This window comes from Larus michahellis, chromosome 5, assembly GCF_964199755.1.
Source record: "Larus michahellis chromosome 5, bLarMic1.1, whole genome shotgun sequence".
In the NCBI taxonomy this organism is placed as follows: domain Eukaryota; kingdom Metazoa; phylum Chordata; class Aves; order Charadriiformes; family Laridae; genus Larus; species Larus michahellis.
In genome coordinates, this window is record NC_133900.1 from 40,739,633 (window position 1) to 40,761,175 (window position 21,543).

Below are 21,543 nucleotides of genomic sequence, written 5' to 3' on the forward strand. Positions count from 1 at the left end.
CTTCTAAATAGCCAAATTCAATAAAGTTTGAAATTAAAGTTGTCCTCTAAAAATATTCTGTTGACTTTAATAAGACACCATGCTCATAAATGATACATATGCAGCTAAGATTAATTTTTTGAGGCACTGTGGTTTGATTACATGCTACTAACATTTTCATTTTTTAAAATATATAATTACTATGTCTTGTATTTTTAGTTTACAGAGATATTATCACACATAAATGAATGAATCTCCGGTTATCAAAATACTTGAATGACAAAATGCATGTGAGAGAAAGCTCTTGCCTGCATAAATAGTTAAGAATTAGGAAACCGAATGTAGGAATAAACAGCCAGTGCTCACATAAGGGGAAGTACGCAGTAGAGACCCACAGAAAAATATCTTCTGAGTCCTGTGCTGTTCAGCACAAATCATCTGGAAAACTGACTTGGCGGACGCTTTTGATGATGCCAAAATATTCAGAACAGTAAAGATAAGAGACAGCAGTGAGAATTACAAATTAATTTAGTGAATAGGCAACAAAGTGTGAGATGAAATTCAATGTAAATAACTGAAAATTATGCACGTGGGAAAAAATTACTTTAACTTCACATAAAAACTGTTTGGTTTTGAGGTGGCTATTAACAGCTAGGAAAACGACCTTTGGGGGTAATAAGGGCTAGTTCTCGAAAATGTTAGCTAACAGCTCAGTACTGGTTGAGAAAGTGAATTGAATTCTAGGAAGTGTTAGAGATCAAAGAGAACATTATGCCACCATATAAATTCATGCTATACTTGCATCTGAAATGCAAGGTGCAGTTCTGGTCTTCTCACTGCAAGAAGGGAGGCAAGGATGGTCAACTGTACAGAACAGCATCCTTCATAAAGAACAGCTAAGCAAGGCAGAACTTTTCACACTGAAAAAAACCCACAAGATAATTGAGGTGGTGGCATAGAGGTCTCTAAATCATGAATGACACAGCGACAATGGATGGGCATTGATTTTTCACCTTCTTTTCCTGTAAAAGGACTATGAGACAAGATCAAGATAGATAAAAAGAGATGATTAGAGTGTGTGCAGCTTAGCAATGGCATTTTGTGCTGCAGGATGCTGTGCATGATTAGAGTTTACATGGATTCCAGAAAGCAACTGGAAGCAAAGCAGCTTCTTGAAGGTAAAAAAATCTGTCGAGGTCCCTTAAATGCTGAAGCATCCCTTCTGGTTTAGGAGGTCCTTGAGGTGCAGCTTTTGGGACACTGATGGGTATCTGCGGAAATATCGTTTCCTGATTGTTGTAGCCTCATATTCTTGTTAGGGAATCTGCCATTGGCCACTGCTGGAAGACAGAACGCTGTTCTGTGTGGACCTTTGATTTGGTTATTCTTATGACTTAGATGCATTTTTTCATGTAGTAGTAGGTCTCTAATTTGTGAACTACTGTATGTTTAAAACTCTCTATAAAATTTATTCTTGGACTAGTAGAGATGGCTCAGTTTCAAACTGTTACTTACTATAACTTTAATTGAGTTTTTCTGATTTTTTAGAAGCTGAAAATCAAATACCTGTGATTTTTTTTTTTCTTATTGCTGTCTACTGTTTACATGGCAGCTCACATTGGTTTTAAATTCCATTTCTGTATTTGCAGATTGTCTATTACTCTGTCGTGCCCTTTGGACTTGACCTTGTTTCCTATGGATACACAGCGCTGCAAGATGCAATTGGAAAGCTGTATGTAAAACAGTCTGGGCATAAAAACAGTTGCCTTCTAGGCATGCCTGAGAATCAACCAAAAAATGATCAGTTCTGTATTGTTCATGTCAACATTTTTAATGAATCTTGAAAGGAATATTCACTGGTTTCTACCAACGTACATTTCCCTATCAAAAATGTATCTTATGGTTATGGCACCATGCACTCTGTTTATAGCTTTTGATATCTAACAAAATGACAACTGAGGAGTTTTATAAAAGCATTTGCAATGAACTTACTAAAATGGAAACACGTATTAATTGGAAAAAAAGAATCCACGATTTCCCCAGGTAGTTTTAACTTTGACAACCTGTGCTGCCTTGTAGGTTGTTGGGGTCCAGTTTATCCCCTTGCATTGATGAGGCATGGTATTGTTTGAAACTCTTTTGATACAGTTCCAAAGGGAAAGTATTTGATGCCAATACATTGAGAGCGTTTAGTATGAAACCTTTTGAAAGTAGTTTCCAGATGTGCTGTGGATGTAGTCAGGCATCTGTCCCTTACCAATCCTTCCCTGGTGTGTAGGTGATTTGATCTTATGAAGGGACAGACAGGTCTCATCTCTGAAGGTCTTCATGCCATGCTGGAAGTTGCAGACAAAATGTTTCTGAAACCCACCTTCTTCCCTGCTCCCCAAGTACAAGGGTGCCTACTCAAGTACAGCCTTTTGCCAAGACTCCGATCCCTGGTGATCCCTCCTTCATGGTAACTTAGTTTTCCTGAGTAAGGACAAGTGTGAAGCAGAGAGAAGGAAGGTGGCTTGCTCCAGCCCATTCCTGCTATTATACAGAAAATTTCTTCCGTTGTTACTCCACCAGGTCTGGTGGGGAAGGTGATGTTAGGGAAGGGAAAACAAAAGCAAAGAGAGAGCAAGGTTATTCAAAGCTGAGCAGGGCATCCCAGTGGGGACAAGGGTAATAATAACACTATCAGAGTTTTACAATTTAGTTTTTGATTTCCAGCATTTCTCTTTAGAATTGTAGTATGTCCATAGTAGTTTCGCCCATCACTAATATGTATATGCACTGGCTGAAGTAAACTCTTACGGTAAACCCAAATCAGTTTGGGGTTAAACTGGAGTTAGACAGTAACATTAATGGAATTTTTCTCAAGCTTTCTCAGTCTGGGTTGCTTTACAAGCATTACAAGGTATGATTATTCAAGGAAGAACTATTCATAAAAAAATTATCAATAACTTTATTTAATCTTATTTTCTTTCTCCATCCTAAATTGATATATTCAAATTCAGGAGGGGTTTGCTCCTTTGGAAAGACAGTGTGCACTAAACTTTCTTCTACCTGTTAATTCAGTTGTCAAAAGTTAGACTGGTACCCATGACCTCCTGTCTGTACCTCCAGTTCCAACAGTGGGCTTGCTTTCCCTGTTAGCCATTGGCAGGTTTTTTGTACTTAAGTTAGTTTCAAAACAATATTTTTTTTCTAGTTGCTAGATTTCCAAAACAAAAAAGACCACCAGTTTTTACTAAGTTGTTCTTGTTTCTACAGTTATGATCCCCAGTTCTACACATTCCCTATAGACAAAATGCTCAATATCCAGTAATTGTTATCATAAAGGATCTTGGCAGTTTTGTGATTTGCTGTATGTTGTAAGGGGGTGAGACTGATTTTATGAACGAAGCATTAAAACAACTAAATTTTTTTTGTATTATTTTCCATCACGGAGCTCTGAGACATTGTGATTTTTATTAAGTTGTTCTGAATCTTAAAGAACTTAGTTTATGAAAAAGTTTACCTTCTATAATCACAGCTATTTTTCAAAGATAAAAAAATAATCTGCCTAATGCCTCCAGAAAAAGAATGGTTCTTTAAACATTTTTCAGAGGCTTTGAATTGCAAAACGCTGCATTTCAACTCCGTCTTTTTTATGTTTCCCCATCTCTGTTTTCATTTAACATACATTATCTCTGTTTGAATTAAGTTGATCCTTAATAAACAGAAGGTAGCAGGAAAATGGCACGTAAAATCATGATTAAGATTATGCATATTTAATCAATACTGCTTTATGCTTGAATATTGTGAGCCTAACTTTCCCTGCCTCTCCCTTGGTGGTGGTGTATATACCATGACTTAGACACTCAGATGTATTCTGGAATCTGTCCATACTCAGGAGATCATGGAGGCACTGAATCGATTGCAGTAGGACTACACGTCTACTTAAATTCCTGGACAAGAATTTCCTGAATACTAACACTTTCATGAATCAGGGCCTTTAATCTGAACCACTAAGCATAAAGGCTGTTTTACACAAAAGCTAAGATTCATCACAGTAATTGAGTTGCTAAATTCTTTTGAAGTTAGTAGGACTTGTGAGCGCTGTTAAAGTTCAGTATATTTTTCATACTTTGCTGGAGTATGAATGAATATGAGGTTTTGCTTTCTTTGTTTAAACAGTAAGTACTGTAGCAAACGCCTCTTAATCATGTAATGTTCTACCCACCTGGTCCTAATTCAGGCCTACATAAAAATTCAGTTGTGGATTATTTCATTTTTTAAGTTAATTCTTTGAACAGGAAATAGAAAGATAAATAATGAAAGAAACAAAAAAATGAAAGCAATATGATACATATATACTAGATTTTCTTGCAGAATTCACTCTGATTGACATGTTCTTTAAGTGATTATTATTATTTTGTTCTTGTAGTTGGTTACACAACTGATGACTTACGGTTTATCTGGCAGTCCGGAGATCCTGTACAGCTGGAGAAAATCGCTCTGCCTCAGTTTGATATTAAAAAGGAGGATATCGAATATGGTAACTGTACGAAGTATTATAAAGGCACAGGTAGGTAATATAAGTGATTTTCTTGGTAAAAAATTTAAACTTCCTTCAGTTACTGTTTAAGGTTCATGTCTTACGTTCTATGGGAAAAAATATATTACTTTTAACAAACCACTAGTTTATATAGTAGTAACTACCCCATATGCTTACTGCAAACTTATTCAGATACAGAAACATCTAGGTTGAAGATGAGATTAAATGGGTTTGCTCACATGTTTTCCAATCTTACCATCACCATTTTCTTTTCTATAGTCCTAATAGCTTTTTATACTTGTAAATGCCTAACTTTTCCGATAGGTTGTTCACGTAGAATTATGCCCGTTGCAGCAAAGTAGGATAATTTTGGTTTTCTGGTTTGACTTCTGTGGATCGTATTAAAGTGTAATTTCAAATGCTTCTCCCTGTAGGTTCTTCCTTTCTCTGAGTGTTCTGGAAAGTCTGTCATTATAGAAAGCTGCTTACAGTCCTCAGTCCTGTATTTATTCAATCCTATGATTATTTTCTGAGTGTGGGCACGAATTTATTCAATGCTTTCTGTACTCTGGCTTCTAATGATTTATCTTTTCTACCTTGATTGATTCCTGCCTATAATTATATCCAAACTGCTGTGCAACCGCAAGACTTTCTGCAACAGCAGAAGTCAGCAGGGTATATTTTAGTGAGTGCTCTTGCATCATATGAGTAAATCTCCCATTAAAACTCACCGAGGATGGCTGTGGCTCTGTAGCTTCTGAGGATCCTCTGCAAGATTCTTATTGACTATTCAGCTAAAGTCAAGGGTCTGTTACTTGCAGTTGCTCCCGAGCTAGAACCGAAGTCTGACGAGATCTCAAGTAACCTTACTAGGTCTTAGAGTTAAGGAATTTAACTTGAAAAAGATAATGAAAATTGAAATGGAGTTTGTTTTTTAACTGAAAAATGAGTGTGTTCTTAGCCTAACTACATAACTCAGCATCTCAGATGGTTTACCATTTGTAAATATTATGAAATTAGCTCTCCTCAGGAAAATTCTGCATTTGGGAAAGCACAGCCAACAAATGGTAGTGACTGCATTCAAATCTAAGTTGGGGTATGGTAGAAGCTTACTTAGCAGTGAGAAAAATATTTTATTCTTAAATAAACAATGAATTTACTGAAAAAAATAGGATATAAATTAGTGAAAAATTAAAGGGATGGATCTTGCAATTCCAAAATGAAATTTATACAAATGGAAATATTGGAAAACTTACATTCTATTTCAGGGAAAAAGGAAATACTTACTCAAGATTGCTATCTTGTTATTGAACTTATCATGATCATATTGGGTTTTGCCCTAAATCTAAAATTAAACATCTAAAAAATCATTAGATATTTTAGGCATTTTTAGGAACCTTAAAGAAAAATCTAAGTGTTGTACACTTTACCATTATACAGGAAAAAAAAATCAGTAGTGTTCCTTCAAGTTTCAGCACCTTGTGACCACAAATTAAAATGATGCTGTGCAAAGTGCTCAGTAAAATGGTCACATTTTCATAGAATCGTAGAACAGTTTGGGTTGGAAGGGACCTTTAAAGGTCATCTAGTCCAACCCCTCTGCAATGATCAGGGATATCTTCAACTAGATCAGGTCTCTCAGAGCCCCATCCAACCTGATCTTGAATGTTTCCAGGGATGGGGTGTCTACAACCTCTCTGGGCAACCTGTGCCAGTGTTTCACCACCCTCATTGTAAAAAATTTCTTCCTGATATCTAGTCTTAGCTTACCCTCTTTTAGTTTAAAACCATTACCCCTTGTCATATTGCAACAGACCGTGCTAAAAAGTTTGTCCTCATCTTTCTTATAAGCCCCCCTTAAGTACTGAAAGGCTGCAATAAGGTCTCCCCAGAGCCTTCTCTTCTTCAGGCTGAACAACCCCAATTCTCTCAGCCTGTCCTCATAGGAGAGGTGTTCCAGCCCTCTGATCATCTTCGTGGCCCTCCTCTGGACCCACTCCGACAGGTCTGTGTCCTTCTTGTGCTGAGGGTTCCAGAGATGACCACCAAGTGGGGTCTCACCAGAGCAGAACAGAGGAGGAGAATCCCCTCTCTCGCCCTACTGGCCATGTTTCTTTTGATGCAGCCCAGGATGCGGTTGGCTTTCTCAGCTGTGAGCACACATAGCTGGATCATGTCCAGCTTTTCATCCACCAGTACTCCCAAGTCCTTCTCAGCATGGCTACTGTCAATCCCTTCATCCCCCAACCTGTATTGGTACCAGGGGTTGCCCTGACCCAGCTGCAGGATCTTGCACTTGGCCTTGTTGAACCTCATGAGGTTCACACGGGCCCACTTCTTGAGCTTGTCCAGGTCTCTCTGGATGGCATGCCATCCCTCAGGTATGTTGACCACACCATTCATCTTGGTGTCCTCTGCAAGCTTTCTGAGGGTGCACTTGATCCCACTGTCTATGTCATTGATGAAGATATTAAACAATTTCGGTCCCAATATGGACCCCTGAGGGACACCACTTGTCACCAATCTCCATCTGGACATTGATGACTACCCTCTGGATGCCACCATCCAACCAATTCCTCATCCACTGAACAGTCCACCCATCAAATCCATTTTTCTCCAATTCAGAGAGCAGGATGTTGTGGGGGACTGTGTCAAAGGCCTTACAGAAGTCCACGTAGATGACATCTGTAGCTCTCCCTTTGTCCTCTGATGTAGTCACTCCATCATAGAAAGTGATTATGTTAGTCAGGCAGGACTTCCCCTTGATGAAGCCATGTGGGCTGTCTTGAATCACCTCCTGTGATCTGTCCTCGATGTGCTTTAGTGTAGCTTCTAGGAGGATCTGTTCCATGATCTTCCCAGGCACAAGACATGACGCTGACAGGTCAGTAGTTCCTAGGATCCTCTTTTCTACCCTTTAAAAAATGGGCTCAATGTTTCCCTTTTTCCAGTCACTGGGGACTTCACCTGACTGTTATGACTTTTTAAATATCATGGAGAGTGGCTTGGCAACTACACCAGCCAATTCCCTCAGGACTGAGGGATGCATCTCATTAGGTCCAGTAGACCTCTGTATGTTCAGGTTCCTCTGATGGTCATGAACCTGATCTTCACTTACAGTGGAAGGGACTTTGCTCCAGTCCCCGTCTTGCTCAAGAGGCGTGGGGAGAGAGGTTGCCAGTAAAGACTGAGGCAAAAAAGTTGTTGAGCACATCAGCCTTCTCCTCATCCGTTGTTACCAGTTTGCCTGTCTTGCTCATCAGGGGCATATGCTTTCTTTGGCCTTCCTTTTCTGGCTGCCATACCTGTAGAAGCCTCTTTTTATGCTTTGTGTCCTTTGCCAAGTTCAGCTCCATCTGTGCTTTGGTCTTCCTGACCCCACCCCTACACAACCGGGAAGCATCCCTGTACTCTTCCCAGGATACCTGCCCTGGCTTCCACTGCCTTGGGCATTTCCTTCTTGCCCTTTAGTTTGACCAGCAGGTCTTGACTCATCCATGCCGGCCTCTTGCCTTCCTTTCCTGATTTCTTACACCTGAGGATTGAGAGCTTTTGCGCTCTATGGAAAGCATCCTTAAAGATCTGCCAGCTCTGTTCTGCTCCCTTGTCCCTGAGGGCAGTTTCCCAGGGAGTCCAATTGACTAACTCCTTGAAGAACTTTCATGTGCGTGTGAGATTTGAACGTTAAAGAAAGAGCATTAGTGAACTGTCAGAGTGGGTAGAGTGACAACATGATATTTTAAAAAGTTTTCATAATTCTTGTTTTGCAAATCCTTTTTTGTTTAGAAATTAAGAACATCCATGTTAATCTCATAATTGACTGGAATTAATACTTCACCAATGTGAATGGAACATTTTAGTACTCTGAAATATTTTTAGAGGGTGTAATCAGTAATCAGTAGTTGTTTGATTTACATTAAATTCTTATATTGAAGGTCTTTCAAAAAGCAGATTTTGCAAACATAGTTAAAATTAATTCAGTGAAGGATTTTGTCAGGTAATCAAGAGGCAGTGTTGCATGTACAAGCAAATTTTCAAAATTATGGCTTATGTAGGAGATTCTTGCCAATTGCAAAGAACTTAATCTTTACTGCCTATTTACATCAACTGACATTTTATCATACCCACCTGAGTAGAAAGACAGTCAACAAATTTGGGGTGACTTTTTGTGGCAATAAATTGAATATTTAAATTGGCAAATTGCAAATGTATGGTAGATCCAAGTAGGTCCTCATGAGCTGAATGGTGAGAGCAATGGATACTATTCTCTGCCTGATGAAAGATGATACAAAGCCATACAGAATGCATTTCTGGCATAAAGACAACAAATAATGACCTTGAAGGTCATCCCTCATTTGAAAACAAAATCTAAAAGTGACTGGAAACTATTCAGACATTATAAAGGGGAAACTTGTCTGACAACAGATCATTGACGAGGATAAAATGAACTATAAAATACCATATAGTGTCTTCTACACAAGGCAATTTTTCCTTAATGTTTTATTGTTTTGTTGCTTTAGTTATTGTATGCACGAGCAGCACCTTTAAGATGATTTATCATTCTACAGCACTTAATTGATAAAATATAGAAGATAAATGGATGTATTTTTGACAGATTCTATCTTCTAAATCGGCTTTGCACCAACTTTATAGGTATAGACTGATCTGAATTGTGAAATTGTTGTAATATAACATAAGAATGCCTTTTCCTTGTGAAAGAATAGTTCATGAAGTTGTTTTTACAACACTGTTGTGCTAATATTAACATAAAAATGCCAGTTCTGCTAATTGAGTGAAAATACAAACAGATTTTTTTTTCTGGTTGTCAGACTTCCTGATCCATCTGTTATCTCCAGCAAAACCTCTAGTATCTACAGCTTTGGCTTTTTTATTGAATTCATCTTAATGGATATCCTCTGAAATGTTTATGTGCTTTAGATCCTCATTTTAAAAGATTTGAGGCAGTATTCCGTGTTCAAATTCAAAACTTACAGTGTTTTAGAGCCTTTTTTAAAAAGTCTGCACCAACTTTAGAAGTCAACTGTACCAGCTTTCAGTACTGGGGGAATCTCTGCTTAGAGTCACGTTTAGATCACCCCTTTTCCATTCTAAACTTTCTACAGCAATATTTCTTAATTCTATCTTTTGCACGAATTAATGCTAAGTAGGATTTTCAGATGAACTTAAGCTAGTATGACTGCTAGACCCCATTGGTTTTATCTGGACTGCATCTTGAAGCCAGCATCAAGATGAGAGTCGCTTTATCTGCCTGTTACTGATGTGCTGCGAAAAGAGGGAGGGTACCTTATAGAGCACAGGGAGTACCGCATGCCTGACCACGCTTGGTGGTTATATAGAACTGGTTTTCAAACATTTTTTTTTCGAAATTGAACTCTTTGCCTTTATAAAGAAAATCAAATGATTGAACTTTTGCTTTTAACTTAAATAGAAAAAAGCCTGGAAGACACAGATCTGAAGAGGTTGACCTGCAAAGCACATTAAACGTTAATGCATTTATTTCTTTAAAGGTTATTACACTTGTGTAGAAGTAATCTTCACTTTAAGAAGACAAGTTGGATTTTACATGATGGGTGTTTATGCTCCTACACTGCTAATTGTTGTTCTGTCCTGGCTGTCATTTTGGATCAATCCTGATGCAAGTGCTGCAAGAGTCCCACTGGGTAACCTGCATTTACACATACCGTCACAATCCACTTTAACGCCATTGAGCCATTCTCAGTTGCTTTGACAACACGACACTGGACACTGAAAGCAACTTCACCTCCATTGTCCACTCATCATTTTCACTGAAACCTCCTCATTCCTAGTCCTGTAAAATCCACGTCCACATTAAGACTTCGCTTGATAAAGGTTCCGGTGTTTGTGTGATAACCACGCTGTCTGTGCTCGTCTCAACCTGGACAAATCTGATCTTATCCATGTATGGGTGATGCTGCAGACACTGTGGGAATATGCAGTTTCTAGGAATTTGAACTTTTGAATAATCAGTAAGAAAGCAGGATGATGAGTAAGGCTCTAAAAAGCTACCTCTTGGAGCAGTTTTTCTGAAGATTAATAAAAACAGAATGAAGTCTGGAAGAGAATTAGCACCCTTGTTAACCTGATTGGCTTTATTTCATTAGAGATTCGGTTCATGAGAGTACTTCAGGCTGGTGCATTCATGCTGCTCAGCACAACGTAGTAGGCAGGCCCGTCATTTATTATGAAGTAGTAGGACACGGAGTTAATCAAAACAATATTATCTTGACTAATTGGATTGTATATGTGACTGCAGCTCTGGGCTGGCCAAACCTGCTGACCCCAAGAGCTCAATAAACTGCAGAGCCAGGCTTTTGCATCCTGACACTCTGCCTATTTGGATTCCCTTCCCCATGCCATGACTTTTCCTTCCCCGTGATCTGGCATCCCCATGCTCCCCTTTTCCCCGGCACTCCCACCTCCCCAAGTCCATACTTTCCAATTTTTTTCCACATCCCAGGAGATTCAGTGCACCTGTTATCAAGACCCCAGAGGTGCAGTTGTGGAATCCCTCCATCTGCTTGCCTTCCTCAGAAACCTCTCAGCCACTCTTGAACCTCCACACCCCCACGTGCATGAACATGTGTTGATAAGCACTGGAGACGCTTGGAGTCAGGACCTGCCACATCACCTTACCAGCCTGTGTAGATAATCCGCAGAGTCTTACAGCAGTGGGTACCTGAAATCCCTGTGTTGAGTCAGCTGGAGCAGGAGCGGTGCTGAGTTTTGTTAGGTGGAAGAACGTCCACTTACCTCCTGGCCTGAGCCCCATTGCTCCCATCTCTGGTCATCTACCATTCCTCTTTCTTCTCCAGTGGTGTGACATTACGAGCCACAAAACCCCCACAATTTAAGAATGATGTTCAGGTCCTTGAATGCATCCAGAGAAAGGCAACAAAGTTGGTGAGAAGGCTGGAAGAAATGAACTGTGAGGAACAGCTAAGGACGTCGGGCTTGGCTAGTTTGGAGAAAAGGAGGCTGAGGGGAGACCTCATTGCTCTCTACAGTTTTCTGAGGAGGTGAAGTGCAGAGGGAGGTGCTGAGCTCTTCATGATTCAAAGCTGGGCTAGGGGAGGTTTAGATTGGACATTAGTAAACATTTCTTTACCGAGAGCGTGGTCAAACGCTGGAACAGGCTTCCTAGAGAGGTGGTCGATGCCCCAAGCCTGTCAGTGTTTAAGAGGCATTTGGACAATGCCCTTAACAGCATGCTTTAACTTTTGGTCAACCCTGAATTGATGAGGCAGTTGGACTAAATGATCGTTGTAGGTCACTTCCAACTAAAAATAGCTTATTCTGTTCTAAAATCTGGAGAACTGTGACTGGAGTGCTACTTTTGGCTTGTGAGCCACAGTTGGCTACATTGCTCTAATTAAATGTAACAAAACTGCTATTTCATTACATTTATTGTATCTTTTTTTTTTTTAGAGGTCTATTTCAGAATACAAATCAGCTTTTATTCTTTTGACCTTTAAAAATATTAATAGTTACTTCTGGAGGAGTCACAATCTGTATTAGTTTGATAGCAAGTAACAAGTATAATCTCTTACCTTGAAAAGTAGCAAAGATGCATTTCATAATGCGAAACATAAGACATTTTAAGAAAAAAAAATGTGGGGAAAATGTCACAGGCATTAAATTTAAAAGATAGGGACAAGATCTGGAAATATTTTTCACATACTGAGCTCCAATGCGATCAAAACCTGAGCTGTATTTCCACTTTTATAATCCTGCACTTCAAATAGCCAACCAGATAGGCTTATTAATTACATATTAGATTTATTAGAGGCATAGTGCTGATTTATGTAGCATGGATGCCTTTGTGACTAAACATGCATGCTTATTTATTATTTATTTGTTTCATTTATTTTAAGTGTTTATTGGCTTCTTTTATGTATTCGCATTTCTGAAATAATGCATTTTCAAAGATACTAACCATTGCCCTGGTTATGTGACTTTTCCTGAATCCCCGGAGAAGCAAAAAAACCTCTAAATCTGACCATCCCTTAGTCATGAGTCAGTATTTAGTAATGGAAGTTGTTAACACTGTTACTGGGGTAAAACTTATGTTTCTTCAGTTTGTAGGAGGGCAACAAACTAACTCTTCTAGCTTGAAGATAGCAGAGCTTGAAATCTAACAAGATTAACATTAATGTGTTGAGTGAATGATATCTAATCCCAAGAAGGTGTTACCAATGCCTGCTACACTCCCAATGGCTAGATACAGATCTCATCAGATGAGAAACTACTTCGGATTTACTTATGAATACCTTAAAACAGTCACCCCTAGCATTAAGTACAGTGGGCTACTGTTCCCCATGGCAAGGCAGCTCAGAAGTTTCCAGGTGATTTAGGAATACAAGACACTTTGCAAGCCAGTAAGCAGAATATGTTTTTGTAGACTGATCGATGTTCTGGGAAAAGGATGTATGTTTATTTGAAGAAAAATCCTGTGTCCATGTAGGAACCAAGTAAGTTGCAAGCCCTGTTTATACCTGTGTCATTTCACCCAACTAGGTCATCTGGTGGTAGGGAAATCCACAAAGGACTGGTGTCTGGACAGCTGTGGCTAAGCAATGTAAAGGCTGATATCACTGAAAGCTTCTGTCTAATTAGATGCTGGTGTTTCACTTTTTAATGAGCCCGATAGAGGACTCTGTTCTTTACAAGCAGGAAGCATGCCAGCATCTGTTTAAAAAATTCCTTTCTTTCCTTCACCGTTGTGTGATCCCCGAAGGGAGTAAGATCTTCCCTGGAGCTATAGGGATCTGAGGGATGTCAGATTCTGTCCACCCACAGCAGCCTGATGGCGTGGAGCATTAGTCCAGAGTGCGGAGTACAACAGGGCAACTAAAAGCTTGGCATAGTGATCAGTGATATATTCCCCATGTCCAAAGGACAGCTAGGTCTGCAGCCAGGTGTGCCCTCCCTCTCACTCCTGTCCTCAGATCTGTCTTAGTTCTAGTCATTTCATTTTACAAAATTGTAACAAATGCAGGGTCTCAAAGGAGACACATAAAGATATATGATAAAACTTTAGTATGAAGAAGGATTGGCACGATTATGTCTTTTAGTTTGGAAATTTTAATGAGAAAAGAGAATGTATTAGAGATATCAAATTATAAGGAAGGCAAGACAGAATATTACCTTTTTAATAACATTAGTGAGATGAAGCCAGACATTTTAAAAGCAGTAATATAAACCAGAAAATACTATTTTAGGCAGCACATAAATAACCTGTGGAATTTAGTGCCAAGAGATAGTGCTGAGGCCAGAAAGTTTGATGGATTCAAAAAAGGGAGATTTATTTATCTGGCAGCATGCGCTGAAGTGCTTTGCTGGACTGGCACTTTCAGATATTATCCACATGTAACCTTAGGTAGTATTTTTAAAATGGTAGCTCTATACAATCATGCTTTAGGCTGGGAGCTAACTAACCTTACTGATAAGCTAAACTTTGCCATCAAGAGGGATGCCACACTAGGGGCAAAAATGTGGAGGTATTTCCTGGAAAGGTGAACTTTCCCTTTACTTTGCAAGTGTGGAGGAAGGAGCTCTGTCCCTTCTCTTTAGTGCTCCTTGAGAAGAAAAGGGGAATTATTTTTTTTCCTTTTTTTTTTTAATAAGTAATTTTGCCATTTATTTGTCCATTCTCTGCACTCACGTTTGAGCTTTGCACTGTATTAGGTAGGTACCTACTGCAGCTGGTGCCAGAGGTGTGACTTACAGCTCTGGTACTAGGCTCTCTGAAGCCATGCCAACTCTGATCTGGCAGAAAATGATTGCTTAATAGAATATTTCTGTTCTCACTTGATTGTTACCTTGAAACCCTAGAAGTTTCTCAGACTTTGAGAATGAACTTTTCATCCTAGGAAACCAGAAAAATGGAAATTAGCAGCTGGCCACCATGACCTCAACTGCTGTACTGAACAAATTGATGAAAGCTCCACTAAAAGTTTTTCATCTGGTACAATTTGTAAGTTAGTTTTGTAGAATTAAATCCGAGATTGTAAGATCTAGTATTCTAAGCTCTACAACGTTTGGAAACGTACAAATGTTTCCAGCACTAAGCATGATAACAATACTCACATATTAAGATAGTAAACACTTTTAAAGTTAGTAGGAAAAAAATGCAATATGCAAGATGTTGAGCCAGTCCATATCATTGGCTAATTTCCTTATTCAGCGTAAGGATAGAGGCTGCCTTTCAGAAGTCTAGCATAGGCGTGCATGGTACTTGGTACAGTAGACTGTTAGAGAGTGAACAGCAAGCTGGGCATAGGCAGAGGTCTCCTATATATATTAAGAGGCGCTATAGCCTTATTTGTACTTGTTATTGCAGTTCCTTACGATCCATAATTAGTGTTCATCCCCAGACAGTTGGCGTTAGTCAGTGGAAATAATTTTTTTTATGCTTTTCTATGCTCACTTGCCATCCTTATGGGAATGTTTGTACTTGAGTGCTTCAGATACAGTAGATGGAAAAGAAGCCAGAGTGGACACTGAGGGCTGTCTGTTCAGTATTTGCCGTATCGTTCTGATCTGAGATAGCACATCTTGCCATTCTGTATTATCCCAATGGACAAAAAAATCCAGCTTTGCAATGATATGTTGGTATTACACATTTCTAAATAAAACATCAGAAAATTTTGTATTTTGAAATCGCATGACTATAATAATTTCTTTATACTTTCTCTTCAGTGTTTTAGCAGCTAGTAAATTGCCCATTTGAGATTAATACCAAATAAAATATCATATCAATCCTGTTAAAATCCAAATGGGAGCAGTAACAAAGGAATGATGTGTTATTTATGATCAACTAGAATTGAATACTTTCATAGGCCAATACAGACACTTTCAGTTTTATTAACAGTTTCACATCCGCACAAGAAAATTATTTCTCTGTGAATTAAAAAATTTTTCATGCTTTGGATACCACATGTGACCAATCTAAGAAGCGTAGTTGAGACTAGCTGAGTGTCTCCTTTTGGCCAACATTTCCTATAGACATCTATTACATTTCATGAAGCCGTCCACTCGTAACTAAAGGTTTTTATCATTAATGTTCACAAAAACAAATGAGACATTCCGAACTGGGAGGTTGGACCGAGTTTTCCCCATGTAACAGCCATTTCTAAAGTTAGCTTTTTCCAAATGTGACTGTTCATGCTACTATTTCCATTTTGTAGGAGCCGGCGGGAAGTCTTTCTTTGAGACTGGGCTTGTATTTTGTCTCTTGTGATGTGGGCCCTGTGTTGATGGTGACATTTGGAAGCCTTGTTAGGAGAAATGCTTGTTGAAACCCAGTTTGGCGATGCGTGTGACCTTTCAAAAGCCTTTGCAGATGTGGGTTTTTTTTTCATGGTAAGGGCTTCCTGAAATGCCCTTTATCTAGCAAGCTTCCTCTAGATCCTGGAAGCTTAAATGGGCAATGATCGTAGACCCTCAGTCACTTCAGTGTTTTCATCTTCACAATGAGTCAGGAACACAGACTTTTTAATGTGCTGGTACAGCTTTGCCCTTCAGCAAAAACTTCCCTTTCGCCTAAGGTTTGCGCATCACACTTGTGGACAGGTCAGTCAGAGAATTGCTCTTGCTGTAGCACAGTTCAGATTTCTGGGACAATAGTAGTCTAATTTAAAGGACTTGGAGTCTTTTGGTTTAAGTACCACATATTTCTCTTCAATCTTCCCAGACTTAGATGCACATTATAAGATAAGTCTTTGGAAAGCCCATATCCCAACTGTGTGATGTGTGATGGGGCAGGAAAACCACAGCAACCGGTTTTGCTGTGGTTTGTTTATTTGTTTCTCTGTTTATAAAACGAACGTACTCATTATCAATAGTTCATTAACTGCAGTATCCTACCTAAGTATTCAGTTTAACTTGTTCATTAGCTGAAGGCACGCGCACTTTGTATACCTGCTGCACCGACCGCATTGTGAAGTCCCATTCACTGTTACAAGACATCATTCAGTGTTGTCTGTTTCAGAGGAAAAGCACAGCCAGTGTCAATAAGGGTAAGTTTTCTTTAATCAATACATTGTTTTTCTTTTTGTAGGCATTTTCTCAGTGCTCAGCTTGGCGTCTGAATGTACCACTCTTGCCGCTGAACTTCCCAAAGTGTCTTACGTGAAGGCCTTAGATGTCTGGCTGATTGTTTGCCTTCTCTTTGGGTTTGCATCCCTGGTGGAGTATGCAGTGGTTCAGGTAATGCTAAACAATCCAAAGAGAATTGAAGCCGAAAAAGCAAAGATTGCCAAGGCGGAACAAGCGGAAGGGAAGGGTGGAAACGCTGCCAAGAAGAACACTGTGAATGGCACAGGGACTCCCGTCCACATCAGCACTTTACAGGTAGGAGCTGCGAAGCTGCGTACGCAAAATCAGCATTATCCTCTGATAACACAAGTCCAGGAATATACTGTCGTAATAGTTTTGGATAGTGCTTAATCTTAGAAGTGGCCAAGACATTAAAAACATGCTGGTAATTAATGGCTAGCCATCTGACAAATTGGTCCCTAGTGATTTCGGGTCAAATGTACTAAGTGAAAAATTTGTCTTTTAATATCCTAGCGCCATGGTTGCTGCTGAGCTTCAGGTAAATAAAATATCAAGCAGCTTTACAGTTGCTATTTTTCTCATAATAAATAGCAGCTGTCAAGCTGTAACTATTCAGGGGACAGGACTCTCAGTCAGTATTTGCTGAGAGCGTACTCAAATAGCACCCGTCTCATTGCTTTCCCGGGGACGGCCACAGCTGCACCGCATTGCATGTCAAGCATCTCTGAAGCCAGGGATCCAGAAGTCTTGGCATTTGTAAACAAAAGACAGGTCTGTTTGTCTGTCAAACAGTTCCTGCATTTTTTGTGTTGCCGGATAGAGTTTATGGGTAAATCGATCAAATCTCATAATATGGGTAAAGATGGGATGTACATCTTTGCATGTTGCTAAGTTCCTGGTGTTGCAAAACTCCCCGTTTGTGTTCCAAGAGTTATCAGACATTCCAGGCCAGCTGCCCTCAGTCCTAAGTGATACTGAATTGACATTTATTCTACAGAAGATAATACATTATGATACGATATGTGGAATATGAATTTATCTTATCGTTTTCAATGACTCGGCAATTTTGATGTATTAAAAAAAGCTATGAGGCCAGATCCAAGTGATAATATTGGTAGTGTCAAGTAAAATGTGGCTTTAACATTTCTTTAAGGAGGGAGTGGTTTATGCGAGAAAATGGAAACACCGTCCTAGTATCAAGCTGGCATTGCCCCATAACTAATTACCCCCAGTCCAGAGGAGCTGCAGATATCGCAGACTAGTGCACTTGGCTACCATAATTCTCATCTGGTACAAGAGTCTCCTGGGACCTGTTTTGGCAGGCAACCAGGCTCAGCTTAGAGCAACCCAATGTCTGCGTTGACTTATGTCACAAATAATTCCCCAAGTCCAGGCAACGTGGGAAATGAGTAGAAAGAAAGATGTCTCTGCTACAGTTTTGCTTCCCCTGAACTGAATGTGGTTTTTTTGTGTTCAGCAATTTGCAGGTCCCAAATTCAGCTTTTTGTTGTGACAAAATAGTTGCAACAGTCCAGAGGAGGAGCATAAAACCTATTTATTCCTATTTCAAGTATTTAACAAGTGTAAGTGTTCAACTTGATCAATGACACAGTTAACAAAAAACTACAGTTTTTCAGTAGCGTGAACAAAACCAAATTGCTAAATTACTGACTCTTGTCAGTGTGTACACCCTTTAAGGTGCTTGCCATTGTCATAGCCATAAGGAGAATAAAATGATAACTTTCATCACCTATGCTATCTTTTCATAATTTTTTACAAGAAGGCAAGTTTGGGTCTACAGCGCATTTTAAGGCTTAGAGGAAGGGGAGTCATTGTCCACAAAAATTAAGCAACATTCCCATGTATAGTTCCTAGCAGTAGTGTGAAAGTTTTTAGGATTCAGACCTCAGTCTGCCCTCCAAGGTCTTGCAGTGTCTGCCCTCCATGATCTTGCAATGTCAGCTCCAGTATCTCATGTTTGACCTGCACTTTTCAGGGTCTTCCCAATTTGTTATCAGAGGCCTTAAACATTCCAATATCTATAATGTCTGGAATAATAATCTGTGTTGGATTTATATGGAGTCCTGGACATGCGTAGCTTCTGATGATCTTTGTACAGAGAGTTATGAAACATTTGTTTACTGAGACATATTGAAAATACATATTCATTGCTGTAAAAGCTGGTCATGTGGCTGAGTGATCTCCTCCCCTGATGGCTGGTGATCCAGCTTGTATCCAGCCACCTGCTTTGAAATATAGCCTACCTCATGAAGGGTGTCCTGGGCTGGTAATTTCTGTGAAGAGCACCAGGCTGAGACAGAAAAAGGTCCCAGACTGATGAATCATTTGATGTCAGGACGTGGCAGGACAGTGATGCTAGATTTTATATATTCAAATGCTATAAATCTGGCTAGCTGAAAACTCCCTCTCAGAACCAGCTACTGCGTAGGAGTACTTTGAAAGTTCTCAGCCCTGGAGAAGCCTGTACTGAACTCCTGAAACAGAACAGATCTAAATCTTTCAGTAGCACTGACTCCTAATCCAAAACTAGGCCTGCCTCACAAAATTTGGATTGCTCCCATACAGACCTAGTAATGATCGAGTAGAGATTGCATTTGTCATATGGCAAATATGCGAGAGAGGGAAACATTAAAGAAACAGGTAATGGAAAAAAACGGTATGTTGAAAGGCATAAAGAATATGAAACAAAAAGAGGCCAGAGTGTTGTCCCAGAACTTCAGGAGCTGTTTCTCATCAGGGTCATGTAGGATTGTGTGTAAGGAGAGAGAAAATACTGTGCTAAACGTCTGCAAAGATGTAGCTTTAGGAGAAAAGGACAACTTAGAACTGCATCCAGCAGAAATGGTCGAGGATGTTCTCTTTCCACATAGGAGGTGATACTAAGGCAGAAGTGGCTGTAGCTGGAAATCTCACCATAGCTAGGCTTGAAACAGTGGATAGAGCAAACAGGACTCAAAGGTAAAGCCAACAGGAAAGAGCTGGAAGCAGAAAAATCCAAGGGGGCATGGATAATTGCATTCATAAGTGTTTCTCCAGCTTAAATGAAGCACTTATTTATTTTGAGACATTGACTGAATGGTGCTGATAAATATCTGTAAGTTATTAGAGGCAAATCATGTTTAAAAAGAGAAATTACTTTATTTTACTTTAAAATGCCCCTGATCCCAATGCCAGGCTGGTTTGGCAGTGTTCCCCAAGCCACAAGTTGCATTCTTGATGCCTCTTGCAGCCATGCAGTGTGGCAGCAGTGATGTCTCTGCAGGAGACTTGGGGAAGGGGCTGGTGTGTAAGGTACAGGGGGGTTGCTGGTGTGGGAAAATCCCAGGTGTAGGAAGGATCAGAGGGAGTGCAGGGAGGGAAGTGGGGCGGTCAGGTGTCCCTGGTTCCAGCCTTTGTAGAACAACTTGTTTTCATGTGCTTGCTCCATTTGTGAAAGAGAAAAGTGGCATCTGGTCTGGAGACTTGGCATGTTTGATATTATTAAAAAACAAGCCATAACAAAAACACCTGATCATACTTAAAAGTACAAGCAGCTATTGTTTCTTCTTTATGACAAGAAATTGGGTAAAGGGATAAACTTTTGTGTATATCCTAAACATTAAAAGCTTTGTGCCGTTCATAATTGAAGTGAGGAGAAGGGATCGCCTGTAACAGAACCTGTAAGGGTCCACCTAGAATCATAGAATCATAGAATGGTTTAGGTTGGAAGGCACCTTAAAAGATCATCTAGTTCTAACCCCCCTGCCATGGGCAGGGACACCTCTCACTACACCAGGTTGCTCAAAGCCTGGTCTTGAACACTTCCAGGGATGGGGCATCTACAACTTCCCTGGGAAACGCGTTCCAGTGCCTCACCACTCTCACAGTGAAAAATTTCTTCCTAATATCTAATCTAAATCTACCCTCCTTCAGCTTAAAACCGTTACCCCTTGTCCTATCACTGCAATCCCTGAGTTCCTCCCCATTTTTCCTGTAGGCCCCCTTTAGGTACTGGAAGGGGCTATAAGGTCTCCCTGGAGCCTTCCCTTCTTTGGCTAAACAACCCCAACTCTCTCAGCTATGTCTACCTTCCACCTCATAGGGGAGGTGCTTCAGCCCTCTGGTCATCTCTGTGGCCCTCCTCTGGACCTGCTCCAACAGGTCCATGTCCTTCTTCTGCTGATGACTCCAAAGTTGGATGCAGTACTCCAGGTGGGGTCTCACAAGAACGGAGTAGAGGCGCAGAATCATCTCTCTTGACCTGCTGGCCATGTTTCTTTTGATGCAGCCCAGGATGCAGTTGGCTTTCTGGGCTGCAAGTGCACATTGCTGGCTCATGTTGAGCTTCTAATCCACCAACAGGGCTGTTCTCAAACCATTCTCCACCCAGCCTGTGTTGGTGTTTGGGATTGCTGTGACCCAGGTGCAGGACCTTCCACTTGGCCTGGTTGAACTTCATGAAGTTTTCAGCAGAAAGCACTTCTGGTACTGTGTCAGTAGAGTCAGTGATCATGACCAACAGTCACCAACAGTGACAGTGAAGATGGCAGGACAAAAACAATGCTTGCAATTTGGCAGTCACCCAAAGATGGAGAAAGGCTTCCATGGATGCATAGCTACTTCTTCTCTCCACCAAATCCTGGGTACTGGCTGACGTAAAAGCTGTGTGTTGCCAGCATATGCCAAACCCCCGAGTACACACTTTATGACTCATACCCCCTCCAACAAAAACCCTGAAATGTCAGTGCCATTTTAAGCCCAGAGGTTTATCGATATGACTGTCTGATTAAAGTCAAGTGGTCCATCTGGCAAGATCACCCTGAATCTGTAGAAAAAAAGAGACAATTCAATGTAAGGACTGGTGATCTGTTTTTCTAGGAGCGGCAATGGCTATGCATTTACAGGAAAGAAGCCATGAGAAAATACACTTTGGCTCCCTT

The 21,543-nt window shown here is 40.1% G+C and overlaps 1 protein-coding gene across 4 annotated transcripts in view; it reads left to right on the forward strand.

Moving 5' to 3' along the window:
- GLRB (glycine receptor beta) overlaps positions 1-21,543 on the forward strand; it is a 54,798-nt gene that overhangs the window by 24,111 nt on the left and 9,144 nt on the right. For 2 of the 4 annotated variants that reach the window (XM_074589746.1, XM_074589747.1), the window contains exons 6-9: positions 1,629-1,711; positions 4,394-4,534; positions 10,033-10,185; positions 16,605-16,897. In XM_074589746.1, coding sequence (XP_074445847.1) covers positions 1,629-1,711; positions 4,394-4,534; positions 10,033-10,185; positions 16,605-16,897 — 670 coding nt within the window. The remainder of the gene's footprint in view (positions 1-1,628; positions 1,712-4,393; positions 4,535-10,032; positions 10,186-16,604; positions 16,898-21,543) is intronic. The other 2 variants (XM_074589748.1, XM_074589749.1) reach the window with 1 other exon arrangement.